Source organism: Hemiscyllium ocellatum, chromosome 32 (genome assembly GCF_020745735.1).
Source record: "Hemiscyllium ocellatum isolate sHemOce1 chromosome 32, sHemOce1.pat.X.cur, whole genome shotgun sequence".
NCBI classification, from domain to species: domain Eukaryota; kingdom Metazoa; phylum Chordata; class Chondrichthyes; order Orectolobiformes; family Hemiscylliidae; genus Hemiscyllium; species Hemiscyllium ocellatum.
Window position 1 is genome coordinate 47,525,568 of NC_083432.1, and position 27,827 is coordinate 47,553,394.

A 27,827-nucleotide genomic window follows, 5' to 3' on the forward strand; every position below is an offset into this window, starting at 1 on the left:
ACAGTGAAACTAAAACTAATCCAATTCAAATCTGCCACCAATCACTGGAAACACAGAGGCTAACTCAAATTTGGAAAGGGAGAGATGATTGATAACTCTGCATTTAGACTCCCAGGAGAACTGGTCCAGTTCTAGATATGCATCTCCAATACTTTCTGCTATTCTTTGAAAATTCCAGAATTCCTTTCATGAAAAAAATTATTTGAAATTCAGGTAATGCACTTGTTCAGAAAGAAGAGGATAGGTCAAAACATCTTAAGACTCAAAAAAATCATTCGAGGATGGCGAGGGGAAAGTAGGGAAGAGGGGAGCAGGCAGTCAATTTCAGAGCCTCTACTGTGCACACATCCTAGTCTTTCAGTAAAACAGTGATCATGTGTTAAGTAAATTTCTCAATGAAATTTCCCCGCAATGTTTGTTGCCGTGCTTTCATTCAAATGTGGAAGCATTTTGTTTTACTAAAGTAAACACTTGGAAATTTAAAACTTTAAATCTTAATCACTGATCCTTACAGTGGATAAGAAACAAACAGTTTTTTTAAACTTTGGGACAAAGTCCTCAACTGACCATATGCCATCATTTGCATCTTAATGTCAGAAAGCCATGTGTTCCATCCAAGGTGCCTAAGTTAGGCTGCTGGAGTGAGGGAGTGCTACATTTTTGCTGGTTTCTCAAAACAAAACAGCCTACAGCACTTTCTAAGGAGAGCAGCAGATTCGTCCGAATACATTTGCCAATACTTTTCCCTCAGCCAACATCTTTAAAACAAAAATCAACAAATTTGTTTATGAGGGCATGCTGTGCAGAAATTGTTCAATGTTTTTCCTACAACAGAAGTGTCTATGCTTCAAAACTACTTTATTGCTTGCCAAATGCGTTGGGACATCATGAACTTATGAAAAGCACTCTGTAAATATCTTTTTTTAAAAAAAGAATCAGGATCTGTGATGAAACTAGACTTCATCTGCGCTACACTGCCTCTACACAACAGTCCAATTTTGAAAGTAATTTTACAATTTAACATTGTAGGCAGGACAGAATTGTAACAGAACCATGTTCAATACAGTGCAGGGTCCATTTTCTTTTGCACCACTCCAGTACCAGGTTCTGGCCATCAGGGGTACTCAGTGAGCTAAACAAATACTGCAGTGTTTAAAAAAAACAGAAGTCTTGACAGTATTTCAACTTAGTCAATAGTCCAACCACCCATGGTCAGAACTTCACAAATAGATCCAATATTATTAAAAACCTGGAAATCTTGTTAAATCTAAGCCAAGGAAATTTATGTTTGAGATTACTGTGGAACAGGACTGATTGTGGCAGATATATTACCATATGAGTGTGGAAGGTATTTGAAATAATTAAAAGCTAAAGAGAGAGGTTTGACTTATGCAGTGGTGCAAAGTGGCTGATAATGGATTTCCCACATGTTCCACCAGCATGTGATGTTTAATTCCTTTGATTGCAATGAAATGGACCATTGGATGCTGTGCTGAACAGATGCTTGATCCAATACCATCTGCTTTGCAGCACTCTTCCTAGACACATTTGGAATTCCAGCTGTTGTGCTTTAATTTCCAGTTCTTTTTCTCCAACTATTCCATTCCTCTACCTGTCTCTGCACTCTCTGTGATCTCAACTATCTCCTTGATTGGAGAGTGCCATTTATTCTTGTCTTCCTGTTGCACAGAGAACAGTTATTGGTTTACAACTGCAAAGAGTTCTTCCAATGAAAGATATTCACATATTCAAATACACATCACGATAGTCAGGAGGAAGGGCAGGTTTGCTGCTGAATCATTCCATCTGGTTGCAGGACCCAAGACCAAAAATGGTCTCATCACACCTGGTAAGCCAGCCACCCAAAAAAAGCTTAAAACTGAAATGGTGAGCAAATCATGGTACAACAGCATAAGGTTTTTGGATCAGCTGAACATTTCAATAATTTTATCCCTGTTTGTCAGCCAAGTGGAGGGAAGCAAACTGAATCATGAACTAATTTGAACACTGAACCAGGAGCAACACTGATGGACTCTGTAAAGACTCTCTAACAGAGCTGCCCTTCCTGCCTAGTTCACTTGCACATATTCCTGACATTAGGAATCCTTAGAACAATATTATATTGAAAGCAAAAGGGTCAGTCAACTTTCGGATTTTCATACAACTAAGAGAAAGCTTCGAATCAAAAGCTTCAGAGTACGATTTAATCAAAACTAACTCACAATTCATCTTATTAAAAAGCAGTGGTGGGGAGGATAATCATGTTAGCACAAGGAAAAGGAACATTTTGCTGCTTTGACTCTATCCACAAGAAGTTCACTTTTCAAAGCATGATCCTTCCATCCGAATCTGATAATTTGGAAGGTAAGTGCTTTTGTATTCATGCCCTTTGCTGCCCCCTGAACTCAGGTATACAAATAAGAGGCCCAAACATATTTTGGGGCCATCAGATCAGAGACTCTGGGTGGGAGAGAATAGTGCCAGAAGTCACTCAAAGATTTTGTTCTTCAGACTTCTCACAACAGGAAATTTCTGCTGATGCAAGAATATCTCCTGTGAAGGATCAGCTCCCCTCTAGCAATGCCGATTCCAAGAGTGGAAACAACACAGGCCTTTCCCTCTTCCAAATTGTTACCAGATATATTGATATACATCAGCCTTTGTTCATTGAACCTAATGCCAAGCCAGCCTTAGCCCTGTTCCTAATAGATATGGACTCGGTCCACTTATCTCCCCTTAAGTCAGTGATGAACGTAAAATCAATTGCCTGTTGAGCAATGGAAATCATCACAATGGCACAGGAGAAACTGGTCTATTCTGGATGTGGCTCAAAAGGGAGGGTAAAATGGAAGGTTTTTATGATTATGTCTAATTTTGCCACACCAGATCTCAAAATTACCAACTAGTGTCAGGAGCCTGAAATGGAAAGTGTTCCAATTCCTTATGATAAAGAACAGATTGAACTTAAGTCAGGAATTTCCATGAATTTGGTGACAATAATACAGTGAACATTCCATAACAGGGTATTGTGCTGAACAATTTATGTCCAAATCACCACAGCTTTATTGTTGAGTTTTTTTATACATGTACCAGAAGCATGAGCAGCTTTTGTTTTTAATTAAAATATGGTGCCTTCATCATATAACTCCCACTTAAACTACTTATTCCCAGAGAGATCCTACTAACGTACCAATAATGCTTTCAACTTGTCGATCTGTTTGTGCAGCCTCTGGCACTCCTTGTACTTTTGTACATAGCAAGATTTTCCTGTCAGTAACTTAGCCTTTAAACTTGCAATCTCCTTCTGGAGTGGATGGTCTCCAGTGCTGCCCCCCTCAGTACAACCCTATAATGCACAATAGACACAAATGGATATATTTCTACAGCTTTAACCAGGGTTTTTATCTAGCTCCTATTTAACATATGGTCATAAGTAAACAATGTGACAATAGACACTCCAATGGCTCAGCCATTGGCACACTGTATTTTGCAGACTCCAGTTAAAAAGGGAACTAGACAGATCCAGCTGATTGAGAGAGTCTGACCCTCTCTGTAGTCTTCAAGAGGCAGATGAATCAGTTCTTGACTGGAGTTGAGACTGCATTGGTCGTTAAAAAATAACACTTGGCCCATGGGATCTCATGGATTAGTTTCAGTCACTGTGGGGTGTGGGAGGTTTGGTTCAGGGTGGTGTGTGTGTGTGTGTGTGTGTGTGTGTGTGTGCGCGCTCAGTGGAAGAATTCATCATAATGTGCCAGCAATCATGGTTTAGACCTGGCTATTCTTATCCATCATTTTTTATATGAGCATATCTCTATTGCATTCTGTTCAGCCAAGCTTGCAGAACGTCAAACTAGTTAACTTCATTGTGGAAGGAAATAATATAAAAATAAGCTGTTATTGATCATTATGTAGACATTGCCCGCCTTTCATCCCCTTGCATTTCAATAGGCTATTGGGTTACAGTCTTAGATCACGCAAGAATGAGGGCTTCTCAAAGCAGCAGATAAAGTTGGGAATATCATCCTAACATGTCTCAGGGCAGTAGGATAGGAAAGAATTCTTGTAACTTATTTTTATATTGTGAATCAGCACTGAAATTTGAATATAGCCCTATAATAAAGGTTAAAAACATTCACGCGATAGAATTGGAAATATTCACAGGGCAACAAGCAAAGAGCAAGAGAACAGGGCGAACTGAAATCTTCTTTCGAACAGAAAGCATCAGCATGGTGTGCAAATGGCTGTTTGCTTCTCGAACAGCACAAGGCAACAAGACTCAGAAATACAGGTTACAGGTACAAAGGCAAGGTTCTATGCTAATTATAATCATGTAGGCACCACCATAACATCCTGCATCCAGTTAAGTCACCAGGCAGTCTCAAATTGCAAATATTCTTAAAACAGGATAAAAAATTCAAACAACACTAATTCAGAAAAAGGTGTCGAAATGACTAAGATAATGGTCAATGATTTCTTTTGTAATTATCCTATTTGAAATCAGTCTTACCAAATTAGAATTCTTAAAAATAATGCCAAAGATACGGAATCGCATACAATGTAATATAAAATAATAACATGTCAAATGAACTCATAACTGTAAAGTTATCTAATGAAATATTATTCCTAAAATGTAATAAAGGCAATTGACCCAACACAAAGCAGATTTTGTTATGTTAATGAGAGATTAGATAATACTCTATAAATAAAGGGAGAAGTTATTACACAACTTGACAAAGGTCTACTCTGGAGGCAATGCTGCTGTGTATAAGATGACTCACACAGAGAGAAAAAAAATGATTCCATCATATGATTTAAATCGGCACATGGGTCATTCAGCAGACATTTGTCATCCTGTAAAACTAACCACCCTTGTTGCTACTGCAGTTATGCAGAAATATATACTTCAAGTGTAATTTGAACTGATGATGCAGACATCTCTAAATTGTGCATTTTTTTTATTATTAATAAAAAGCCTGTTAGTTCTAGTTCAGTGATGGCATTATCTACAGTGGTGCTGCAGTGATTCTCAGCATATGCATTGTCACAAGGTTATAGCAGGACAATTAATTTGCTAAACAGGATCAGCTGATTGCAGGTGGTTTATATTTCTGAAGTGACATGACATCAAGGACCTGATATCAGCACAGTGGACCCTTCTCTTCTCACTGCTCCCGAGCTTTACTTTCTCATGAAAAATCTCGACTGTCATGCAGACTGAGGGCCTGCTGCACTGCTGGTGATGACACCGTTCAGACAAGACAGTAAACCCAGGCATCATCACTTCTCATTTCCAACAAGAGCACAGGAGTTCGTAGGATCACAGAATCCCTACACTGTGGATACAGGCATCCAGTCCACATTGACCGTCCAAAGAGCATCCCACCCTGACCCACTCCCCTACCCTATCCCTGTAACCCTGCATTTCTCATGGCTAATTCACGTAACCTCCACATCCCTGGACATGATGGGTAATTTAGCATGGCCATTCCGCCTAACCTGCACATCTTTGGACTGTGGGAAGAAAACTGGAACACTTTGAGGAAACCCTTGCAGACACTGGGAGAATGTGCAAAATCCACACAGACAGTTAATTGTCCAAGGCTGGATTGAACCTACATCTCTAGTGCAGTGAGGCAGCAATGCTAACCATGAAGTCACCATGATGCCCATTATGGAGTTGGAGGAGAAAAAGGAAAGAAAACATATTCCCAATGTCTTCACCAATATCCACCCTTCATTCAAAAGCACCAACAAATTAATTGTTCTTTCTCATACTGCTGTTTGTGAGAACTTGCGGTACACAAATTGCATAATGTCTTTTCTGGATTACAAAACAATGAGTACATTTTAAATGTATTTAATTGGATGTGTAATACTGTGGCGGAAGGTGTGGTATATATTAAAGTCTCACTTTTTAAAGATATATTTGTTGTCAAGATGTGGACATTGCTAGCTAAACCAGAAGAATGTATTGTCCATCAATAAATGCCCTGAAGGTGAAGGTGAGCTGCCTTAAAATCAGAATAGTGGAAAGGCCTTTTGGCCCATTGAGTCTGCACCAGCAATAGAACCACTCTTAAAATCTACACAAGATCCAGTTTCTAGCACTTGGCTCAATGCACTGTATGTTGTGACATTTAGTTTTTGAGGTTGTGAGGTTTCTACTGTTCTCCCAGGCAGCGCTCTCCAGATTACCATCAAGCTCTGGGTGAAAATATTTTTATTCAAATTCCCTCTAAACCTCCTGCCGTTCACCTTAAAATGATGCTGCTTGTTATTGATCCTTCACCCAAGGGCAACAGCTGCTTTCTATGCCCCTCTTGATCTTGTACATCTGTATCGGTCTCCTCTCAGCTTTCTTTGTTCTAAAGAAAACAACTCAAACATATCCAGCCTTTCTTCATAGTTAAACTGCGATGAAGCCATTCCTGAAGGGCTTATGTCTGAAACATCGACTCTCCTGCTCCTTGGACGCTGCCTGACCTGCTGTGCTTTTCCAGCACCACACTTTGACTGCCTTATCATCTACCCTATTAACTTGCACTTAGGGAAGTGTAGACAAGCATTCCAATTTTCATAGTTCCTCCGAGCTTCCCAGTGAAATGCCATTCATCGATATTCCCTCGTCTTGTTACCTCACACTTCTCAGGGTTAAGTTCTACCTGCCACTGATCTGCCCATGTAACTAATCCCTCGATATCCTACTGACCCAGCACTGATCCCTGTGATATACCATTGGACACTGGTCTCAGTCATACAAAAAGCCTTCTACCACTACCCTGTGTTGCCTGTCCCTAAGTCAGTAATTGTGTTGCTGGTCAAAGCACAGCAGGTTAGGCAGCATCTCAGGAATAGCTCTCTTCCTCCCTCTACAAGAACCTACTGCGAATCCTCTTACAAGGATGCCTTCCTTGAAGAAGCTCTCTTCCTCCCTCTACAAGGAATTCTCTATTCCTGAGATGCTGCCTAACCTGCTGTGCTTTGACCAGCAACACATTTGCAGCTGTGATCTCCAGCATCTGCAGACCTCATTTTTTACCCTAAGTCAGTAATTGCCAAGTTAGCCTGGATCTCATGTGCTTTACTTTTTAAAAAAAATCAGTATCCCATATCAAATCTTGTCAAAGGCTTTCCTGAAATCTATATTATCTACATCGACTGTACTATCCTCATCTACACAGCTGGTCATATCCTCAAAAGATTCAATCAAATTTGTTTGGCATTTCCTCCTTCTGACTAAACCGTGCCTCTCAAAATGAAAAGTGGACCCACGTTAGCTATCCTCCCATCCTCTGGCACCTCCCCAGTGTCCAGACATGAATTGAAGATTTGGGTCAGAATCCCTGTATTTTCCTCCTTTGTCTTCCATAGAAGCCTGAGATCCAATTCATTCAGACTGGAGGATCTGTCCACCTTTAAGCCAGCCTTTTTGAACCAATGCAGTCCATGTGGTGTCAGTGCATCCACAATGCTGTCAGGGAGGGAGTTCCAGGATTGTAACCCAGCAACACTGAAGGAACAGCAATGTAGCTCCAAGTCAGGATGGAGTCATGCTCAGAGGAGAACATGCAAGGTGGTGCCCTTGTTCCTCGAGCTGGTAGAGGTCATGTATTTATAAAGGTGATGTGCTGAAGGAAGTAATTATTGAAGGGGGTGGATAAGATGCCAATGAAGTAGGATACTTTGTGCAGGATGCTGTCAACCTTCTTGGTGTTGCTTGAGCTGCACATCCAGATAAGTTGGGAATATTCCATGACACTCCTGAATTATGTCTTGTAGGTGGTGATAGAGGCTTTGTGGATTCAGGGAATGAGTTGTCCACTGCAGAATTCCTAACCTCTGGCCTGCCTTTGGGGCCAAAGCATGCACACAGCTGGTCCAATTCAGTTTGTGGACAAAGATAACCCCCCACCCCACCATATTATTGATAGCAGGGGGAGGTGGGAGGGATATTCAGAAGTGGTTGCATATTGAAATTTCAAAGAAAGATGGTTGCATTCTTTCTCATGGGAGATGGTCATTTTATGTCATTTGAGTGACATAGATGTTACAGGCACTTTTCAGCCCAGGCCTGGATATTGTCCAAGTCTTGCTTGCAAATGGTCACAGACTTCTTCAGTATCTGAGGAGTCACAAATGGTGCTGAATATTGTGCAGTCAGCGAATATCTCTACTTCTGATTTATGTAGAAAGACATCATTGATGGAGCAGCTGAAAATGATTGGGCTAAGCACATTATCCTGAGGAACTCCTCCTGCAAGTATCATGTAGTGGAGATGATTGACCTCGACAACTATTTTCCTTTGTGCAAAGTATGACTCCAACCAGCTGAGTGTTCTCCTTGATTCCCAGTTGACTCCAGTTCCACTAGGGTCCTCTACATCCCAATTGGTCTAATGCAGCCTTGATGTGAAGGGCAACCACTTGCATCACCCTTTAGAGTTCAGATCTTTTGTCCATCTTTCGACTAAGACCACAATGAGGTCACAAGATGAGAGGGTCCGATGGAACCCCATCCTGGCATCACAAAGCAGATTACTGTTGAGCAAGTGCTGCTTGATAGTGTTGTTGACCATCACTTTGCTAATGATTGGGACTGATGTGGCAGTGATGGCTGGATTGTAATTCTCCCATCATTTTATGTTTAGGACATACCTGTGCATTTTCCACATTGGTTGGCAGATGCCACTGTTATAATTGTAGAAATGCACTGCTTCTCACAAGTAGTGGCAGCAGCAATGAGGTGAGGGTGGGGGAACAGGAGTGGAACATAGGATGTTAAAAAAGCATTTTTTTTCCCTGTAGTAAGTTTATGTTTTGCAGCTTTAGGCATTGCAAAGAAATCCAATAGGCCTCCTCCATCAAAAAGAGCAAGTATTTAAAAAGGGGTTTTGTTGCTGGCACAACTCCAAGCCATAGCTGCCTCTAAACAGGATCCTGGGTTTAAAAGTCAAAACATGGGTAGATCTAAAACCACTTTACAATTGCTAACTTAAATCAAATCCTCCCAGAAACTGCAGCGTTTACAACACAGCAAGAGCCACTTAGCCCCTCTGGTCCATACCGGCTGCTTTAGGATGCATTTGGGCCTCCTCCCACCCATTTCTAACCCTTACAGAATATCCTTTCCCATCCCTACCTGTCCAGCTTCCCCTTAATATGCCTCTCCACCATCTTCTTCAAATACTCTGAAGATAGTGATTAGTAAATCCAAAAGGGAATTCAGGAAAAAAAAAATCTTTTAATCCAGGGAGTGGCAAGAATGTGAAATATGCTACCACAAGGAACAAGTGCAATGAATATTACGGATCCATTTCTGGGGAAGCTGGACAAAAACAGGAGGGAGAAACAAGGAGAAAGAAATAGAAGAATAAATGGGTGGGGTTAGTTGGAGAGGGGTGGAAAGAGACTTCTGTGGAGTGTAACACAAGTTGATGGACCAACTGGCAGATCATTTGTAAACCTTTCTGAAACAGGGCTACAAGATAGGATCCCAAGACATGCGATCATAAGAAATGAGTAGGCCATCTGGCCCATCAAGCCTGCTACACCATTCAATAAGATCGTGGCTGGTCTTTTTGTAGACTCAGTGCCACTTACCCACCCACTCACCATCACCCTAAATTCCTTTATTATTCCAAAATCTATCTTTCTTTGCCCTAAAACATTCAACAAGGTAGCCTCAACTGCTTCACTGAGCAGGGAATTCCACAGATTCACAAACCTTTCCACAACTTGGAAGATCTTTCTTCTTTCCAATCACTGAATTTAGAAATTTTTACCAAAGCTATCAAAAGATCACCAACAAATCAAGGCAGCTGTGAAGCACAAAGCCATGCAATACAAACAAAAACAAAGAGAACTTGTTCTTCCCTAATGAGAAGAAAGCAAATCAGCCTTTAATTTAGCAAACCGGAAAGAACAAAGTGGGAAGAAAATTGAAGTCAACAGATGTGGCTAGGATAGAGGGCTTGGAGCTGAATGCTTTATATTCATAGAGATCTTTCTAATTAATAACATTTCCATGTCAATAGTCACTTTATGGAGTCAGAATCCTGTCCACTTATCAGACCTCCTACTTAGAATTTGATCATGAAATGATCCAGCACAGAAGGAACTATTTGCCTGTTCTGCTGGTGTTGACCAACACTTACAAATTTGGAATAAAAATGAGATTGGTTGTTGGTGAGCTCACAGGACCTCCTAGAGCAATCAAAAGGAAAGTTACACAAACACAATTCTCTCCTTCCATTCAAAGATGCAATGAATTTAATCTTATTTAACAAAAACAGACTCCCTATAAAAATGGTGACTATTTCTGCAACTCAATTTCCCATTGCTATTTGATTAAAGAAAACTTTATATGCAATTGGTTTACAAATCAAGCATTAAAACTTATGAATTTTATCATTACTTTGGAGGAACAGGTTTCAATTATTGTCTATGTTTTCCTGATACTTTGGTCATGCATTATTAAAAGGGTTTCAACTCACAACATTCATTCCCCTTAATTTCAACATTTTAATAAAATCATTGGACTCATATTCTTTTGGAAATGACTTTGGAACTCTGTGCCTCAGGAGGCAGTTCAGGTGGGGGCACACGGAATATTTTTAAGGTGAAAAGAATTAGATTCCTCTTAGGCAAAGGTTATCAGTGCAGCTTGGAGTGTGGAACTAAAACCACAAACAGATGAGCCATGATCTTACCGAATGGCAGAGCAGACTTGAGAGGACGAGTAAAAAGCTAGTTAGAAATTATGCTATGGGCAGCAGTTCATCACAATTTTTAGTGGAACAATTAATGTGTGTGAACTAAGTAGTTGACACACAAATTAAAATTTCAAATGCTTTAAAATACAAAGTGCTTTATGAATCATCCTACCCACTTTCCCCGCCTCTTCATCAAGGACAGTGAACTCTCCAGTGAAAGGACCAAAGGAAGCAGAATTGAAATATGAATTGAAAATTCAACAGTCTAAATTTGGAATTACAAGTACTCCTTTCAAACAGATTGGAACTCTAAGCTCCGAATTCATTACCTAGATCTCCTTGCCTTTCTATTGCTGTCTCCTCTATTATAACGCTCCCTAAAACTTCTCTCTTTGACCAAGCTTTTAGTTATCCACCCGAACAGTTCCTTATGTGGCTCAATGTCAAACATGAGCTATGTAATTATATCGAGAAAGGTGCAAGTTGTCATTGTTGCGGCTATTTAACAATGATTTTCGGGTCACGCTTACCTCATTCTTAGAAACAATTTGGTCCAACTTTTCAAATTTGCTTTTCCAGTGCTGAATTTCTTCATGCGCATCTCGGAGATCGGTGTTACTCTTCTCGTAGTCAGTCTTAGCTGCTCTCAGCTCCACAACAGTTTGAACCTGCTGTTCTTTAGCCTGCTGCAACTGCTCTTCCATGGCCGTCAGACGTTGTTGGAGATTCACTACTTGCTCTTGCAGCTATCAGTACAAAATGAGAACCAGACCAATGACAACATCATTTTGTTTAAAAGTATGACTACGCTAAGTCCTGTACCTATGAAACAGAGTCATAGAGATATACAGCACAGAAACAGGCCCTTCGGTCCAGGTTTCCTAAACTGAACCAGTCCCACTTTCCTGCATTTGACCCATATTCCACTAAACTTTTCCTATGCACCTGTCCATATGTCTTTTAATGTTGGAATTGTACCCACCTCGACCACTTTCTCTGGCAGCTCGTTCAATACACACACCATCCTTTGTGTGAAAAATTACCTCTCCTGTCTCCTTTAAATTTTTTCCCTCTCAGCTTAACCTATGCCCTCTGGTTTTGGACTCCTCTTCCCAGGGGAAAAGACCTTGGCTATTCACCTTATCCACGCCCCTCATGATTTTATAAACCTCTGTAAGTTCACCTGTCAGCCTCCTACACTCCAAGGAATATAGCCCCAGTGTATCCAAGACGTGAAGGTTTGAGTTATAAAAAGAGTGGTACTTACAAAGAATGTCACAAGCTAGAATCCTACATTACAGAATGAAGCCATTTGTATCTTTGAAAGAGTTGTTCAATTAATCCCACTTTCCCTGTTTTATCCCCATAGAGAGATTTTCTTTTTAAGTATTTTTTCCAATTCCTCTTTTGAAAAGGTATTATTGAACCCTCTGCTTCAGCCTTTCTTGTAGCGAATTCCTGATTAGAGCAACTTGATTTGTTAAACAAAAATTACTTCTTCTCATTTCCTTCCAATTTTTTTTGTCAACTATCTTAATCCTAAGCATTGTGGTTACTAGTGGAAACAGATTTGGCCACTCTTCTCTTTGCAGAGTTAAGCTACCGCAGCCAGACTGCTATCGTTAGAACCTTTAGACTTAAAGAAAAAGAAAAGAAATTCATCTCAAGCTCATATTCTAATTCACTGTTCAGCCCACACCAAGGTTATGCACAAATACAATGCAGTCAACAGTAAAATATCCAACTCTTGCTTTAGCTTCCAAGTGAAGAATAATTGAGAAGGTTGAGAGGATACACAGAACTTGTGGACTCTTATCCCAAATAAACACAGCACTTTTAAAAAAAATCAAAGACAGGTAAGAATGAATGTGAAGAACATGGAGATTGTAGTCTGGAACTAGGCTGAGTTGGAGGTGACGGTACCTGTCTTTCAGTAGTTAGACTGGCTGCCTTCAGTTTCTCACAGTCGGATAAGGCTTGTTGCAAGTGCAGAACCTTGGCTGTTTGCTTCTGCAGTTCTATCTCCATTCCAGACATCTTCTTCAGACCCTCTGCTAACTTCCCGTTTTCTTTTTTCTGGTAATCGAGTTCAGACTAGGAAACAGAAAATAAGAATAGATTACAATCTTTTAGCAAAGAATACCAATTGCATAATGAAGGTCCTTAATTTGTTCCACCTCCTCTCATTTGTCGACTCTATGATGAATAACATTGTGCAGGCATTCCTGGTGAGGAAGGTTCAAGATTCAATTTCTCGGATAGGATGACTAACTGATCTCAGCTGTGGGTGGTGTTTCCTGTTACAGTTTAGCTTCGTTCAGTAAAAATGAGAAAATTTACAAAGTTGGCCACACCAGAACTGCAGGTGGAGCCCTTACCAACCTCAGAAAAGGTGCTCGGTCAAGGATTGAGTGAAAAGGGGGAATCAGGGTCATCTGCCATCCTCACAATCTTTACTTGCTTAATACTTGCTGTGAGGAATCACACGTACGAAATGGCCATTTGTCAAGCTGCCCAAGGAGACACAAACTTGTGGAATTCTATCTTAAACAAGGGGCTAATGGTTTCTACTGAGTGGGTGAGGGGTAGTGAAGGCAGGAAACCTAGCACAGAAGAGAAAAGGTACCTCAGTTGTTTAGTACCATCTTAAGACAGGACAACTATCACCAAAAAAACCCATCAGGAATAGCACTACTAATATTTTACTTGAGTTTACTCTTTGTGAATCTTCTAAGGAGGTTCAAAGGCAACACACCTATTTTTCCTGGAGCTGATGTATGGAAACCAATTTGGACTGAGCATGAGAAGTTGGAGATCCCATGTTTGTGGATGAAATGTGTTTGAGTGGAGATCTGAGCTGAACAGACTGCTACCCTTCCAGAAGCTACAATCTCAAGGTGTTCCCTCAGGAATCAGCAAAAGCCCTTAACTCAGTGGAAACTGCCTTACCCGAAGGTGTTTGATGTTGTCCAGTGAAACTTCCAACTCTTTGGCAATCTGATTCTTGGTTTCTGCCAGGCTGCAAGTCCAAGTAAAGTGAGGAGTCAGAAAGAAACACTTTCCCTTTTATGTTCTTTTGAAAAATAAACTATTCATGAAGTTTGAGTATATCCATTTAGAATATTCATTCAGAAAAGGACGATGAAATGAACGGCCCTTGTGCAAAACATGAGAATTCACATTTTATATTGACTGAAATATTTTTATCAGCGTAAATCTAATCTTTCCATACCATAAGACACTGGAACAAACGCAGGCCACTCCACCCAGAGTCTATGCTGTCATTTAATGACATCATAGCCGATCTGATAATCATTAGCTCTACTTTCCTGCATTATCTCCAGATTCCCTGCTGATTAAAAATTTACTTATCTCAGCCTTAAAAGCTCAAAAGTTAGGGATTTCGTCACATGGTCCACAGCATTTTCTAGGCTGTGCAAATTGCAGTGGATCTGTAGGAGTTCAATATTTTAGCACCCAGACAAATCTCTTTACTAAGCTAACACTGCTCAAAAGGTGTGCCCTATCTCTCCTGTAATCCCTCTGTCCAGCTAGAAGATATTAACCATCATACTGGTTGCTTAATTAATTTCCCTTCTTCTGAATGGGTACAATAACTATTGCTTGCTGCAACACAAATCAGGAATTCAGCAGTTGAACTGATATTAAAAAATCCAGTCTAGATTAAGACAGTGTTCATAGAGATTCTTGTCGATTAGCGAAGAGAGGCACAGAACTCCTTATCCTGATATTTGTCCTTTAAACACAACACTGCTGGGCACAAGGTTTACATCATTGCATGAACCGTACCATAGATATTAACCACAGCTTAGTGTTGGCATTCTTACTGCTACAGCAGAAGATTTAGGATCTAAATCCCTTTCCAGAACCCAGAGCACAAAATTCAGACTGACACTCCAAGTGCAAGACTGAGGGAATGTTATAGTAGTTGAATGAAATGTTAAACAGATGTTAAACTGGAGAGCCATCTGCCCTCTGAGGTGAATATGAACAGCAAGAAAAATTGTTTCTGCTACTCTGGGGTGCCAGTCAGTATATAGCCCCCAACCAAGGTCCCTGAAAACAGGTCGTGTGGTATTTCACTTCATTGCTGTTTGTGGGATTTTCCAGAGTGCAAATTGGCTGTCAACTTTCCCTACTAGTACAATTACACTTAAAAATATTTAAATTGCTGTAGACTCCAAAAGATATTACATAAATATAAGTTTCTTTTTCCCATTACTTTGTTAGCTCAGTCTCCTTTGTGCTGATCTCCATTCTCAATGTCATGGCTTCTTGCTGGATATGTTTTGTTTTATCTGCAGCTTTGTCATTGTTCTGTTTTAACTGCTCAACAGAGACTTGTGCCGACTCCAACTTTGCCTGCAAGTCCTTAAACAAAGAAAAATTAAACAGATGTAGCAAACCAATGTCGAAATTCAGCCTACTAGATAGAGGTAACTCTGCTGTGACACACAGTCGTGAATTTTACAGAGAATAATGACAATATTTACAGGACAAGGAACAGTCAGGGATGTTTGATGAGGCTAAAGGCATGGTGACAGGAATGCAGTGGGAAAGTAGCTTTAATAAAGAGTGGGGATAGTAAGCAAAGCAAAGATCATTTTGGACGAGAAATTCAGGGAGAAGCCGAGCAGTGGCAGCAAGCCAGTGTCTGATGGCAAAACTGGCGGAATGCAGTCATAAAGATATACAGCATGGAAACAGTCTCTTCGGTCTAGTCCAAGAGTCATCCAAAGTTAAAGAATTTGAGGGCTAATTGCACAGTCTACAAGGAGCAGAATTGTTAAACAAATAGAACTAGACCTTCAAGAACGAAAGAAGGAATTACTTTGTCACATTAATGTTTGGAACTCTCTTTACAAGGGACAATTGGGAGATTAATAATCAATTTTTAAAAATGGGATTGATAGATTTTTGTTCGTCAAAGTTACCAAGGGATTCAGGATAAAGTTAGGTACTCGGGATTATGTTGTAGATTGGCCGTGACCTTTTCAAATGGCAGAACTTACTAAAGGGGCTGAATTCCTTCCTCCTAGTCTTCTGGCCAAATGGTTTAGGCTATAGCAGTTTGCTCATGTCAGGAGAAACAAGGATTTAGACAGGTTTGAAAATTAGATCAGAGACTTTAAAACCAACTGCAAGTGATAGACTGTGCAGAAGCAGACTCTGGCATCAGCATTTCTGGTTTAGCTGTGGTTTGTAAATGTTAGAGAAATGAAGGAGTGTGAGAAGACCAACAAATGTGTGGATTTTGTCTGTAATGAAGGAATTGACTGAGGTGGCAGGGACAGAGATAAGTGTGCAATGCATGGAGTTGGAAGGATGTCGTCTTAATAAGAAATGATGCAAACAGCATGAGATGTCGGAGCCGAAGTACACCATTCGGCCACAGTGTCTGCTGCATTATTCAATAGGATTGTGACTGATGTAATAATTCTCAACTCCACTTTCCTGCTTTTCCCATATCCTTCAAGTCCCACAAAGATTAAAAACCTGCCGGTCTCAGGTTTTTAAAGGCCCAACCATATTAAAGACTTCCACAGAGTCACTACCCTCTGAAAGATGATGGCCTTATGTGTACCATCCTTTATTCTGAGAATATGCCCTCTGGGTCTAGACTCCTGTACAGCGAGAAATAACCTTTCTGCATCTACCCTATCAAGTCTCCTAAGATCACTTTTCATTCTTCTGAACACAAGAATACAGGCCCAACCTAGTCAACCCTTTCCTTATAAGAAAATCCCTCCATAGACTTGATCAACCAACAACTCATTCTCTGGACTGTCCCCAGTGCTAGAACATTGTTCATAGACAAGAGGCCCAAAACTGACACAATATTCCAGCTTTACTCTAACTAAAGGCTGGGACAGGTTCAGCAAGACTTCACTATTTTTATACTCCATCCTTCTCTTTGGAATAAGGCCATATTTCCGTTGGCCTTCCCTATTACCTGCTGAACATGTAGGCTAGTGTTTTGTTATTCAGGCATGAGGATTCCCAAAGTTTTCCATACACCTACAAAATGGAGTTCTGGGATACAGACTGCAACCATAACATGTCAGTGATTAAAAAATTTCAAATGTGAGAAACACTTACATTTTACTTCAAGCAGCACACCCATGAGTTAACAGGTAGAAAACTCATCTTTGAGCTAGACTCTAAGTCCAGAGCTTGGGAACACAAAGTGCAACTGACACTCTTGTGGTACCAACAGGCAGCAGTATTGTCAGAGGTGCCACCTCTTGAATGAGACATTGATTCAAGGTCCCGTCTACTCTCTCAGCTCAACATAAAAGAACCCACTGCCCTATTTGAAGAGGAGCTGGGAGATTGTTTTCACGCACCATGATATGATCTTGATGTTTTATTAAAAAGCTTTCAGCAGTTTTATACCAAGCTTTAAGAATACTTTGTAGCCAGTGACTGAGTGGTTTTAGAGTCAAAAATCTCAAATCACATTTAAAAATAGCATCACACCATTATTACCTGATTTTCCTTTTGTACTTTTAAGAACATTGTGTCTCTCTCAGCTAATTCCCTTCTAAGTTGCTCAGTCTTTTCACTCTGTGCCTTTAATTCTACCTCATTTTCCATCTTCTGTTCCAACATTTGTTTCTCTAATGCCACCATGTGCTTCTGTTGAATAAAAACAACAAGAGGGAAGGAATAATTATTCTAGCATGGAATTATATCCATTGCATATTGAGCCCATAATGGGGTAGGACAGGCAACAGCAAAATATGCTGGAAATACTGTACAGCACACAGTCAAGTAAGAAGACAGATTTACATTTGGGATGACTATTTGCTAGATTCACACTTATGGAAGATCCAACCCCAAGACGTTTTTTGGGATTTTTCTCAGAATCTGGTTTTGTGAACAGATTTCATTTTTATCTCTGATTTCCATTTGTGAAAGAGTATTTTAAATTGTGAAGAGATTACACTAGAGTATCTGTCTGCTCACTAGATGGTACAGAGCCATCATTATAAAAGAACAATAGGTATCTCTCTCCATTAGACAAAGACAATTGTTATTTATAGCTCAAACAGCATCAGTCCACAAAGTGGAGCAGGGGAGAGAAGTCAGGGCCTCCCTAAAATATCACATCTGGCATGGGGATGGATCACACTCTACTGGTTTTATTCTGCACCACACTCTCATTATCTAACCAACTGAGCTAACCACCTCTGCACTCAATAGAGAGCTCTGTAAAACATTCTGGCTTAACACCAATTATTAAGTTTACAATGAGAAACATGACTTGGTTCACAACGACCAGCTGAAACATTTTACAAGTATCCAGATCTCAAGTTTGAATTAGAATTAGAATTCCTACAGTGTGGAAACAGGCCCTTTAGCTGAACAAGTTCTCATCGTTCCTCAGAACAGTATCCCACCCAGGCCCATTACATTTCCCCTGAACACTGAGCAATTTAGCACGGCCAATTCATCTAACCTGCATATCTTTGAACTGTGGGAGGAAACTAGAGCACCCGGAGAAAACCCATGCAGACATGGGGAGAATGTACAAACTCTGCTTGAAGCTAGAATTGAACCTGGGTCCCTGGCGCTGTGAGACAGCAGTGCTAACCACTGAGCCACTATGCCACCCCAGAGTTTCTGCTCTTTAGGGCAATATGGTGAGGACTTACAAAACTTCACAAAAGATAATCTATGTACGTTTCATTTATTTGAAGTTTTGGTGGGGGTTAAATGTGGAGTATAGTCTTCACAATATTTAATTCAAGAAACACTGCTGTAGTCATAAGTAACAATAAATGGGGGGGGGGGGGTGAATCTTGAGGTTTTGTTGTACTTTGATGTAGCACCTTATTAAGCGCATTTTAGAACTCCAAGTTTACTACACATAGTACAAATTCATGATATCGGTGGCAACACGATTGAAGGATTGGTTAGCTAACAGGAAGCAGAAAGTAGGAATTCATGAATCTTTTTCAGGTTGGCAAATTGTAACCAGTGCAGTGCTTCAACTAATTGCAATCTCAGTCAAAACTGGACCGTGGGGACTGAATGTACTGCAGCTAAATTTTCTGGTGTCATCAAGATCACTAAGAAATTGAGTCAAAAGGATGTAGACAACAGTTAAACAACTCAGCCAAAATTCGGCAGATGAAATATAATGGGGGTAAATATAACCTTGCCTACTTTCACAGGAAGAATGCAAAAGCATTATCCTATTTAAAATGGCAAGAGGCTGTAGAATTTAAAAGTTTCAGAGGAATCTGGGTGCCCTGGTACAGAACTCACAAAAACTTAGTTTGCATATAATTCAGAATATTGATGGAATGGAGTGAAATATTGGTGTTTATTTCAATAGGAAAAGAACATAGGAATGGGAAGTTTAACTGCATAACGTGAAGCTTTGATGAGATAACATGTGGAGTACTGCAGAGTTTTAATCTCCTTACTTTAAAAGGATATTGCACAAGTAGCCATTCTGAGAGTTTGTCTCTTCCTAGGACTGAGGGCTTGTCTTATGAAGAAGTTTGAACAGAGTGAGTCTTTATCAATGTAACTTTAGAGTTTGATGAGAGATTACACAAAATAGATCTGTTTTCAATAGAATTTGGAAGGTTAAGGGGTGATCTGATCAAAGTCTTCAATATAACAACAGGAAAGGGAGGGTAGGTAAACTATTTCCACAGGTTAGGGACTCTAGAACCAGGGGGACATAGTCTAAGAATTAGGGTCCGATCACTCAAGACAGATGTTAAGAAGCACTTCTATACATAGAGAGCGGTAGATGTTTGGAACTCTCTTCCACACATAGCAGTGGATGCTGGATTAGTTGTTAATTTTAAACCTGAGATAAATAGTTTAATGTTAAGCAAATGTATTAAGAGATGTGAACCAAAGGCACATATATGAAGTTAGGGCACAGATGGCCGTGACCTCATTGAATGATGGAACAGACTCAAGGGGCTGAATGGCCTACTACTGTTCCAATGTTATGTCAGTTTAGGAATCAATCACATTCAGGACAACCTGGACCCCAGGAAGATCACTAGCAGACAGCAAGAGCCAGTTAAAAACAAAAAGCTCTTCCTGGCTACTGTTCTAAAAACATCCAGCGAGTTTCATCCGCAGCTGCCATTAGCTACAAACAAGCCTGCATTAGCCAGTAGCCAAAGGCATAATAATACAGAATAACTAGAACTGTTTGGTAATGCTGTATGAGGGATCAGGATCCAATAAGAGCAGGACAACTCAATATTTACAAGCCTCGGTAAATGGGGTTCTGATTCATCTCATGGATATACAAAACTTTGCAGAATTTTTTTTAAGAGAAGGAAAGCTTTTAAATTCACATGTGTAATGTTTCAAATTTAACTGCTGGTCTCTATTTCACAGGAATAATTCTGATGCATGAGATCCAATGACTATATCTACACAACGATTAGGAGAGTTTTAATGTACCTTATTTATCTCCAATGCTCTAAAATATTCTTCCTTGTCTTGTTGTGCCTGTGTTTCAAACTCTTTGATCTTTTCTTTCAGGGCTGTGTTTTCCTCCACTAGTTTCACATTGCTGGCCTTCAAATCGTCTTTCTCTCTTTCTGTTTCTTCAAGTTTGTCCTATTGCAGATGTGTTTCAGAAAAAAAAAAGGAAAAGCATGAGACATATTTGGGAATGTTGGAATCATTGCAAAGTTTTCAAGAATATCATCCCCATCCCCCTTTGAATTGCACTGTGAAAACCTTAGGTATTAAAGCTAAATAAAAACCATGGTGACTCTCGACTGGTTCTGCATTAAATATTTGAGTAATCAGAATCTGGAGAGGTTTTTAATCACGAAACAAGTTTTTATATTGTCATAAAATCAAGGTCCAAGCAATGCCATATGCAGCTCCTGAAATTGTACTCAGATTTCACACCACCTCTTCTGAAGGAGCTGACAATTGATTTATGGTTTAAAGGATATCAGCAGCCGACAAGTGCTTCATGCCTCACCCGGGTAACTTTGGTCAGTTGCTAGAGGCCAACAATATAAAACAAGGAGTATTACTCTAAATTGTGTGCAAAAGCAGAGAGATCTGGGTATTATATACTTAAGTTAAAGGTGGTAAGACAGATAGAGGGAGCTGTTAATAAAGCACATAGTATTCCAGACCTCATAATTGGGGCACTAAGTACACAAGCAGGGAGATTCTAATGAACCTCTCAAAGTCATTGGTTTGACCTCAGGTGGAATATTGTGTACAGTTCTGCACGTCACTCTGTAGGAAGGATGAGAATGCATTAGAGAAAGTGCAGAACAGGTTTATGAGAATGGTTCCAGTGATGGCAAACTTCAATTATGAAGGTAATTAAGAAAGTTGGGATTGTTCTCCTGAGAGATGAGAAAGCTAAGTTGAGATTTGGTTGAAATTTTCAAAATCATAAGAGGTCTGGGTACAGTGGATAGGGAGAAATGAATGCAGAATCAGAGGGCACTGATTTAAAAGAAGAACAGAAACTGCTGAAGAAGCTCAACAGGTCTGGCAGAATCTGTGGGGAGAAAGCAAAGTTAACCTTTTGAGTCCAGTTGCTGCCAGATGTGCTGAGTTTCGCCAACAATTTGTTTTTGATTCAGATCTACAGCATCCACAGTTATTTGTTTTATTGAAGATTTTAATAGATGGTTCATGCAGTTATTTCAAACCCACACTCCAGTAGTAATGATATAATCACTGAATGATAAACTACAGACAATAACTAGGAAACAGGTTATTCCAGGTTTGAGAGACTATAATATCTCCTGTGCACAAAGACAACAGTGAATTCCCAACATATAATAGTGTTACTGACTTGCTGTTGTGCCACACTGCCATCCAATGTCTGGAAAGCTGCTCTCAGGAATACAGCATGAGACTCCTATCTAATTAGGAACCACTCACATGGTAACCAACCAAATTCCATCATTCCACAAAGACCAAAATGCCAAACAATGCCCAGCTGCTTCCTCACAGCAAACATGGACTGCACAAGAGCAACCATTCCATTTTAATAGGACCTTCCTGCCTGCTCTATGGTAATGGAAGTCTCCTAACAACATTTCAGCATTCCTTGGATTTGTTTTACTGGAGAGAAAAAGTGAGGGAGCACCACCATGAACATTCCACAGCAAGATCTACGAATGGAGGCTGAGAAACATATGGGAGCAGCCATCATGCTGAGAGTCAGAGATAAAGGAAATGCAGGCTGCAAGACTCTTTTATGAGCATCACTGATTCAAAACATTTGCACCTTTGACTCCCGACAGATAAAAGTGCAGTCTTAACAGTCACACCAAGAAGCCCTGCAGTCTAATCTAGCTTCCAGCAAACGTCAAAAAGTAATCCCCCAGCTCTTAAAACAACCAATCTACAAAATGTCAGCAATGTGACTGGAAGGGTTTCGAAGGGATGCATTGTACAAATTCCGACTTGAGGACCCAGGTGACTTTAATTACTGCAATAAATTTAAATGCTCAAACGCTAGCATGTCACAGTTCATGGACACTGAAATTATTCAGTGCTACCACAGCTAACTCCTGATCCTAATTAGCTTAATAAGCCACACCCTGTTAAAATCAGAAGTCCCCGACAATACAAAACAAAGCAAAGCCTGCTCAGTTTTTTTTTGAAAGCAATGTCTTGTCTCTGCCCTGGATGGCCATTCCAGTACCAGTGCCACTGCTCCTCGAAACTTCAACTACTCCCCGTTAAAACATCAAAGCAAATTATTGCAGATGCTGGGAATCAGAAATGACAACATAAAACACTGGAAAACTCAGCAGGTTTTGCAGCATCTATGGGGAGTGAAAAGGTTGAGGTTTCAGTTTGATGTTGTTTCACAGAATTGGAAAAAACGTTAGTGAGAGAAGTCATCAAGCTAGGACATAGGGTGAGGGAAACGACAGTGGGAGAAGAAGAAATAAATGGAAGGTCTGTGATAGTGAAATGAGAGTGGAAAAAAATAAGAGGGCTGATAAAAACAAAAGTGACTGTCAATGGTGGCAGCTGCAACTCAATTAGTAGAACTGTTGCCTGAGAGTTGAAAAACTGAGATCAAGCTCCATTCCACACTTAAGTGCAAAAAGCAACTTAATTTTTTGAAACTCAGGAAGGGAGATGCTGTGTCAGACATGATCCCTTTGGAGTCCTCAGAGATGGACATAAAGAACCCATGGCAATGCTTGGAAGAAGAGCAGAACAGTTCTCCTCATTGTCCTGCATCCCTCACTCAACCAATATCATCAAAACAGACGATCAGGTTATCATCACACTGCACATTTGTGGAAGTTTACCAAGTGCAAACTGGCTGCCATTTTGTGCACATTAAAAAAAGTGGCAAAAGTATTTCAGTAACTGCAAAGTGTTTTGAGAAGTTTGGCGTACTTGAAAAATGCTATAAAAAAAGTTTAATTTATTAAATAGAACGAATAATTTTTAAAAATTTAAAATGCTACTAGAAGCAATATTATTGAGCAGAACAGAACTACCACAAGAAGATGTGTGCTTATTGAGTCATAGAGATGTACAGCACAGAAACAGACCCTTCAGTCCAACCCATCCATGCCGATCAGATATCCTAATCCAATCTGGTCCCATCTGCCAGCACCCGGCTCATATCCCTCCAAACCCTTCCTATTCATATATCCATCCAAATGCCTCTTAAATGTTGCAATTGTACCAGCCTCCATCACTTCCTCTGGCAGCTCATTCCATACACGTACCACCCTCTGTGTGAAAAAGTTGCCCCTTAGTCTCTTTTAGATTTTTCCCCTCTCACCCTAAACCTACGCCCTCTAGTTCTGGACTTCCCCACCCCAGGGAAAAAACTTTGCCTATTTATTCTATCTATGCCCCTTATAATTTTGTAAACATCTAAGGTCACCCCTTAGCCTCCGACGCTCCAGGCCCAGCCTGTTCAGCCTCTCCCTATAGCTCAAATTCACCAACCCTGGCAACATTCTTGTACATCTTTTCTGAACACTTTCAAGTTTCACAACATCTTTCCAATAGGAAGGAGACCAGAATTGCATGCAATATTCCAACAGTGGCCTAACCAATGTCCTGTACAGCTGCAACATGACCTCCCAACCTCTGTACTCAATACTCTGACCGATTGAGGGCACAGCAGTAGATGTGATCTATATGGACTTCAGTAAGGTGTTCGACAAAGTTCCCCATGGGAGATTGGTTAGCAAGGTTAGATCTCATGGAATACAGGGAGGACTGGCCATTTGGATATAGAACTGGCTCAAAGATAGAAGACAGAGGGTGGTGGTGGAGGGTTGTTTTTCAGACTGGAGGCCTGTGACCAGTGGAGTGGCACAAGTATCGGTGCTGAGTCCACTACCTTTCGTCATTTACATAAATGATTTGGATGTGAGCAGAAGAGGTACAGTTAGTAAATTTGCACATGACACCAAAATTGGAGGCGTAGGGGACAGCAAAGAAGGTGGCCTCAGATTACTACAGGATCTTGATCAGATGGGCCAATGGGCTGAGAAGTGGCAGATGGAGTTTAATTCAGGTAAATGCGAAGTGCTGCATTTTGGGAAAGCAAATCTTAGCACGACTTATACACTTAATGGTAAGGTCTGAGGGAGTGTTGCTGAACACAGACCTTGGAGTGCAGGTTCATATCTCCTTGAAAGTGGAGTCATAGGTAGATAGGATAGTGAAGAAGGCGTTTGGAAAATAAAAGGAGCAGCGTGGTGGTTGTTATTGGGAATTATAGAAACTCAACAATAAGAGTTTGAAGGCTGTAAAAGAGCATAATCAACAAAGAGGTGGTGAGCATGCAATGGTGAGAAGGAGAACTAAATCCAATACCACAAGCTCTTCATGTGTTGAACATATCATGGACTGATTTTCAAAAGCGATGGGCAACTGTAGACTAATCATCAGCTGCAGGAAGACAGAAACCCCAACAACCCCACCACCAGGTTCTGCACTGGCGAGCATGCAGGTACAGCAGGTAGTGAAGAAAGCTAATAGCATGCTGACCTTCATAACAAGAGGAATTGAGTATAGAAGCAAAGAGGTTCTTCTGCAGCTGTACAGGGCCCTGGTGAGACCGCACCTGGAATATTGTGTGCAGTTTTGGTCTCCAAATTTGAAGAAAGACATTCTGACTATTGAGAGAGTGCAGCATAGGTTCACGAGGTCAATTCCTGGAATGGCAGGACTATCTTACACTGAAAGATTGGAGCGACTGGGCTTGTATGTCCTTGAGTTTAGAAGGCTGAGAGGGGATCTGATTGAGACGTATACGATTATTAAAGGATTGGACACTCTGGAGGCAGGAAACATGTTTCCGCTGATGGGTGAATCCCGAACCAGAGGACACAGTTTAAAAATAAGGGGTAGGCTATTTAGAACAGAGTTGAGGAGAAACTTTTTCACCCAGAGAGTGGTGAGTGTGTGGAATGCTCTGCCCCAGAAGGCAGTGAAGGTCAAGTCTCTGGATACTTTCAAGAAAGAGTTGGATAGAGCTCTTAAGGATAGTGGAATCAAGGGTTATGGAGATATGGCAGGAACAAGATACTGATTGAGGATGATCAGCCATGATCATAATGAATGGTGTGTTGGCTTGAAGGGCAGAATGGCCTACTTCTGCACCTATTGTCTATTGCCCTTCAGCCTACATTGAATTTCATTATAACAGTGTAGGAGGTCAAGGACAGGTTAAGATTGGCGTAAGATGGAGAACTAAATCCATTACCACAAGCTCTTCATGTGTTGAACAGATCTCCTGGACTGACTTTCAAAAGTGATGGTCAACTGTAGACTAATCATCAGCTGCAGGAAGACAGAAACCCCAACTACCCCACCACCAGGTTCTGTAACTACTAACGGCACAATCCTGAAAACTGTTGATAGATGAAATTATCCCAGATGCAATCTCCATAAATGTCATAATTGGCAGCGAGATGGAAAATAGAATTTCCACACAAGATCTGTATTTGCTCATTTATGCAAGAGATGGTGAATGAAAAGAGGGATCAGTCTTGCTATGTACACTTACAGTAATGTCTCTCCTCCTCCATGCATAGACACATTATATCAACTTCAGCAGATATACAGGAAATGCGCTGGAACATCATGGGTATTCAATATGAACTCAAAGTGGTCAAGACTAAGGTACTTTGAAGAGTAGAAATGTCTGAAACTGAAGCACTCATAATCAAAGTCCAGCTCAGATGGAAAAGTGTTTTGCTAGCTTGTACAGCTGGGGAGATCATAAATGTGGACACCTTTGGTCAGGTCGGACAAGATGAACATTCATTGTTTCTTGAAGGTGAACCTCCAGCAATGCAGATTTCCACCACAGATTAGGAGAAAAATACAGGTTGGAACTTACCTGGGCACCAATATCAACTAACTATACTGTTTCCTTTTAAGGGTACAAGTAGCTAAGGACAGAAAACCCGCTCTCAAATTCACTTGGTCCATCTCAAACAACTCCCTCCCCTTTCTTGACCTCTCCATTTCCAGCGTCAGTCTCCATACGGATGTTTACTACAAACCCACAGACTACCATAACTACCTGGACTACACCTCCTCCCACCCAGCATTGTGCAACAACTCTATCCCATTCTCCCAAATCGTCTGCCTCTGCCGCATCTGCTCAGACAATGAGTCATTCCACTTCTAAACATCCTGGCTGTCCACCTACTTCAAACAATGTGCTTTTCCCCCTTGGTCATCCAAACAGTCCTCCACTGCACCACCTCCATTCCCCACTCCATTGCTCTAAACCAAGCCCCCTTCAAACGCAATAAAGACAGGGTCCCCTTGTCCTCACCTACCACCCCATCAGTCTCCACATCCAACGCATCATCCTTAAACACTTCCACCAACTCCAACTAGACCCCACCACCAAGAACATCTTCCCCTCCCCACCCCTGTCTGCCTTCTGCAAGGACCATTCCCTTCCACAGTCCTTGGTTTGCACTACTCTCCCTACCAATCCTCCTGAACCCCCAGGTACCTTTCCCTGCAACTGGAAAAGATGCAAAACCTGCCAGCACACCACAATCCAGGGGCCAAAATTGTCCTTTTAGGTGTGAAAGAGGTTCACTTGCCTCTTCTCTAAACTAGTTTATTGCACCACATGCTCCCAATGTGGTCTTCTCTACTTTGGGAGACCAAATGTAAACTCAGGGAATGGTTGACCAAGCATCTCAGCTGGGACCAGCCTCCCAGTCACTGCTCATTTCAATTCCCCTTCCCACTCCTTTTCTGACATGACCATCCTTGGCGTCCTCCATTGCCATAATGTACCAAACTGCAAATTGGAGGAATACCTCATCTTCCACCTGGCAGATTATAGCGTGAGGACTCAACACAGAGTTCCCCAATTTCAAATAACCTCCCCTCCCTTCCTCCAGCTTCCTTCCCAGCCCCTTCCTCTCCCTTCCATGCTCCGAACTGGTTTCATTCCTCTCACTGATCAACCAGGTCGTACCTTCTGCCTGTCTTCACCTATCCCCACTTCACCACCCTGCCCCCACCACCCTCTTTATCTGCAGCTCCCCTTACACCCATCTCCAGTCCTGAAGAAGGATTACACACAAAACATCAACTTTTCCACATCCTGATGCTACCTGGCTTGCTGTGTTCTTCCAGCCTCCTGCCGAACAAGGACAGAAAGCAAGCTGAAAAGACCATGCAGTCCCAACAAAACTAATCAATCCATCCTTACCCACAGTGCAAAAAGCTATTTTCATCTGTAATCGAACTCTAAACACACATTAGAATGCACATATTAAATAATGATACACCTCTAAGAAACAGTGAAAACAAAGAAAATCAAGATCTGACACTGATCCACAGGAGAAAATACTGGAAGAGATAACTGAAAGAGATAGGTACGAAAGAGAGTGAAGTAGTCAGACATTGGTATATAAGGTTAAGACTTGCAGTGTTTACAGCCTTGGCATTTGTAGGCAGAATCAATGGTAGACCAACATAAATTGGGAATGCACAAGGAAACAAAAGTGGAGAGGTATAGAGCTCTTGGAGAGTTCTCAGCCTGGATCGCAAAATTTGATCTCAAAAATAATAATTCTCTTGAATATAATTAACAAT

At 40.9% G+C, this 27,827-nt stretch overlaps 1 protein-coding gene across 1 annotated transcript in view; it reads right to left on the reverse strand.

Annotated features, from left to right (window-relative positions):
* The window catches only part of LOC132830975 (calcium-binding and coiled-coil domain-containing protein 2-like), a 57,173-nt gene that overhangs the window by 14,462 nt on the left and 14,884 nt on the right, over positions 1–27,827 (reverse strand). The window contains exons 6-11 of the mRNA XM_060848942.1: positions 20,181–20,339; positions 17,226–17,375; positions 14,959–15,107; positions 13,665–13,734; positions 12,639–12,809; positions 11,246–11,461 (exon numbers count right to left, since the gene is read on the reverse strand). Of these exons, the coding sequence (XP_060704925.1) occupies positions 11,246–11,461; positions 12,639–12,809; positions 13,665–13,734; positions 14,959–15,107; positions 17,226–17,375; positions 20,181–20,339 (915 nt within the window). The remainder of the gene's footprint in view (positions 1–11,245; positions 11,462–12,638; positions 12,810–13,664; positions 13,735–14,958; positions 15,108–17,225; positions 17,376–20,180; positions 20,340–27,827) is intronic.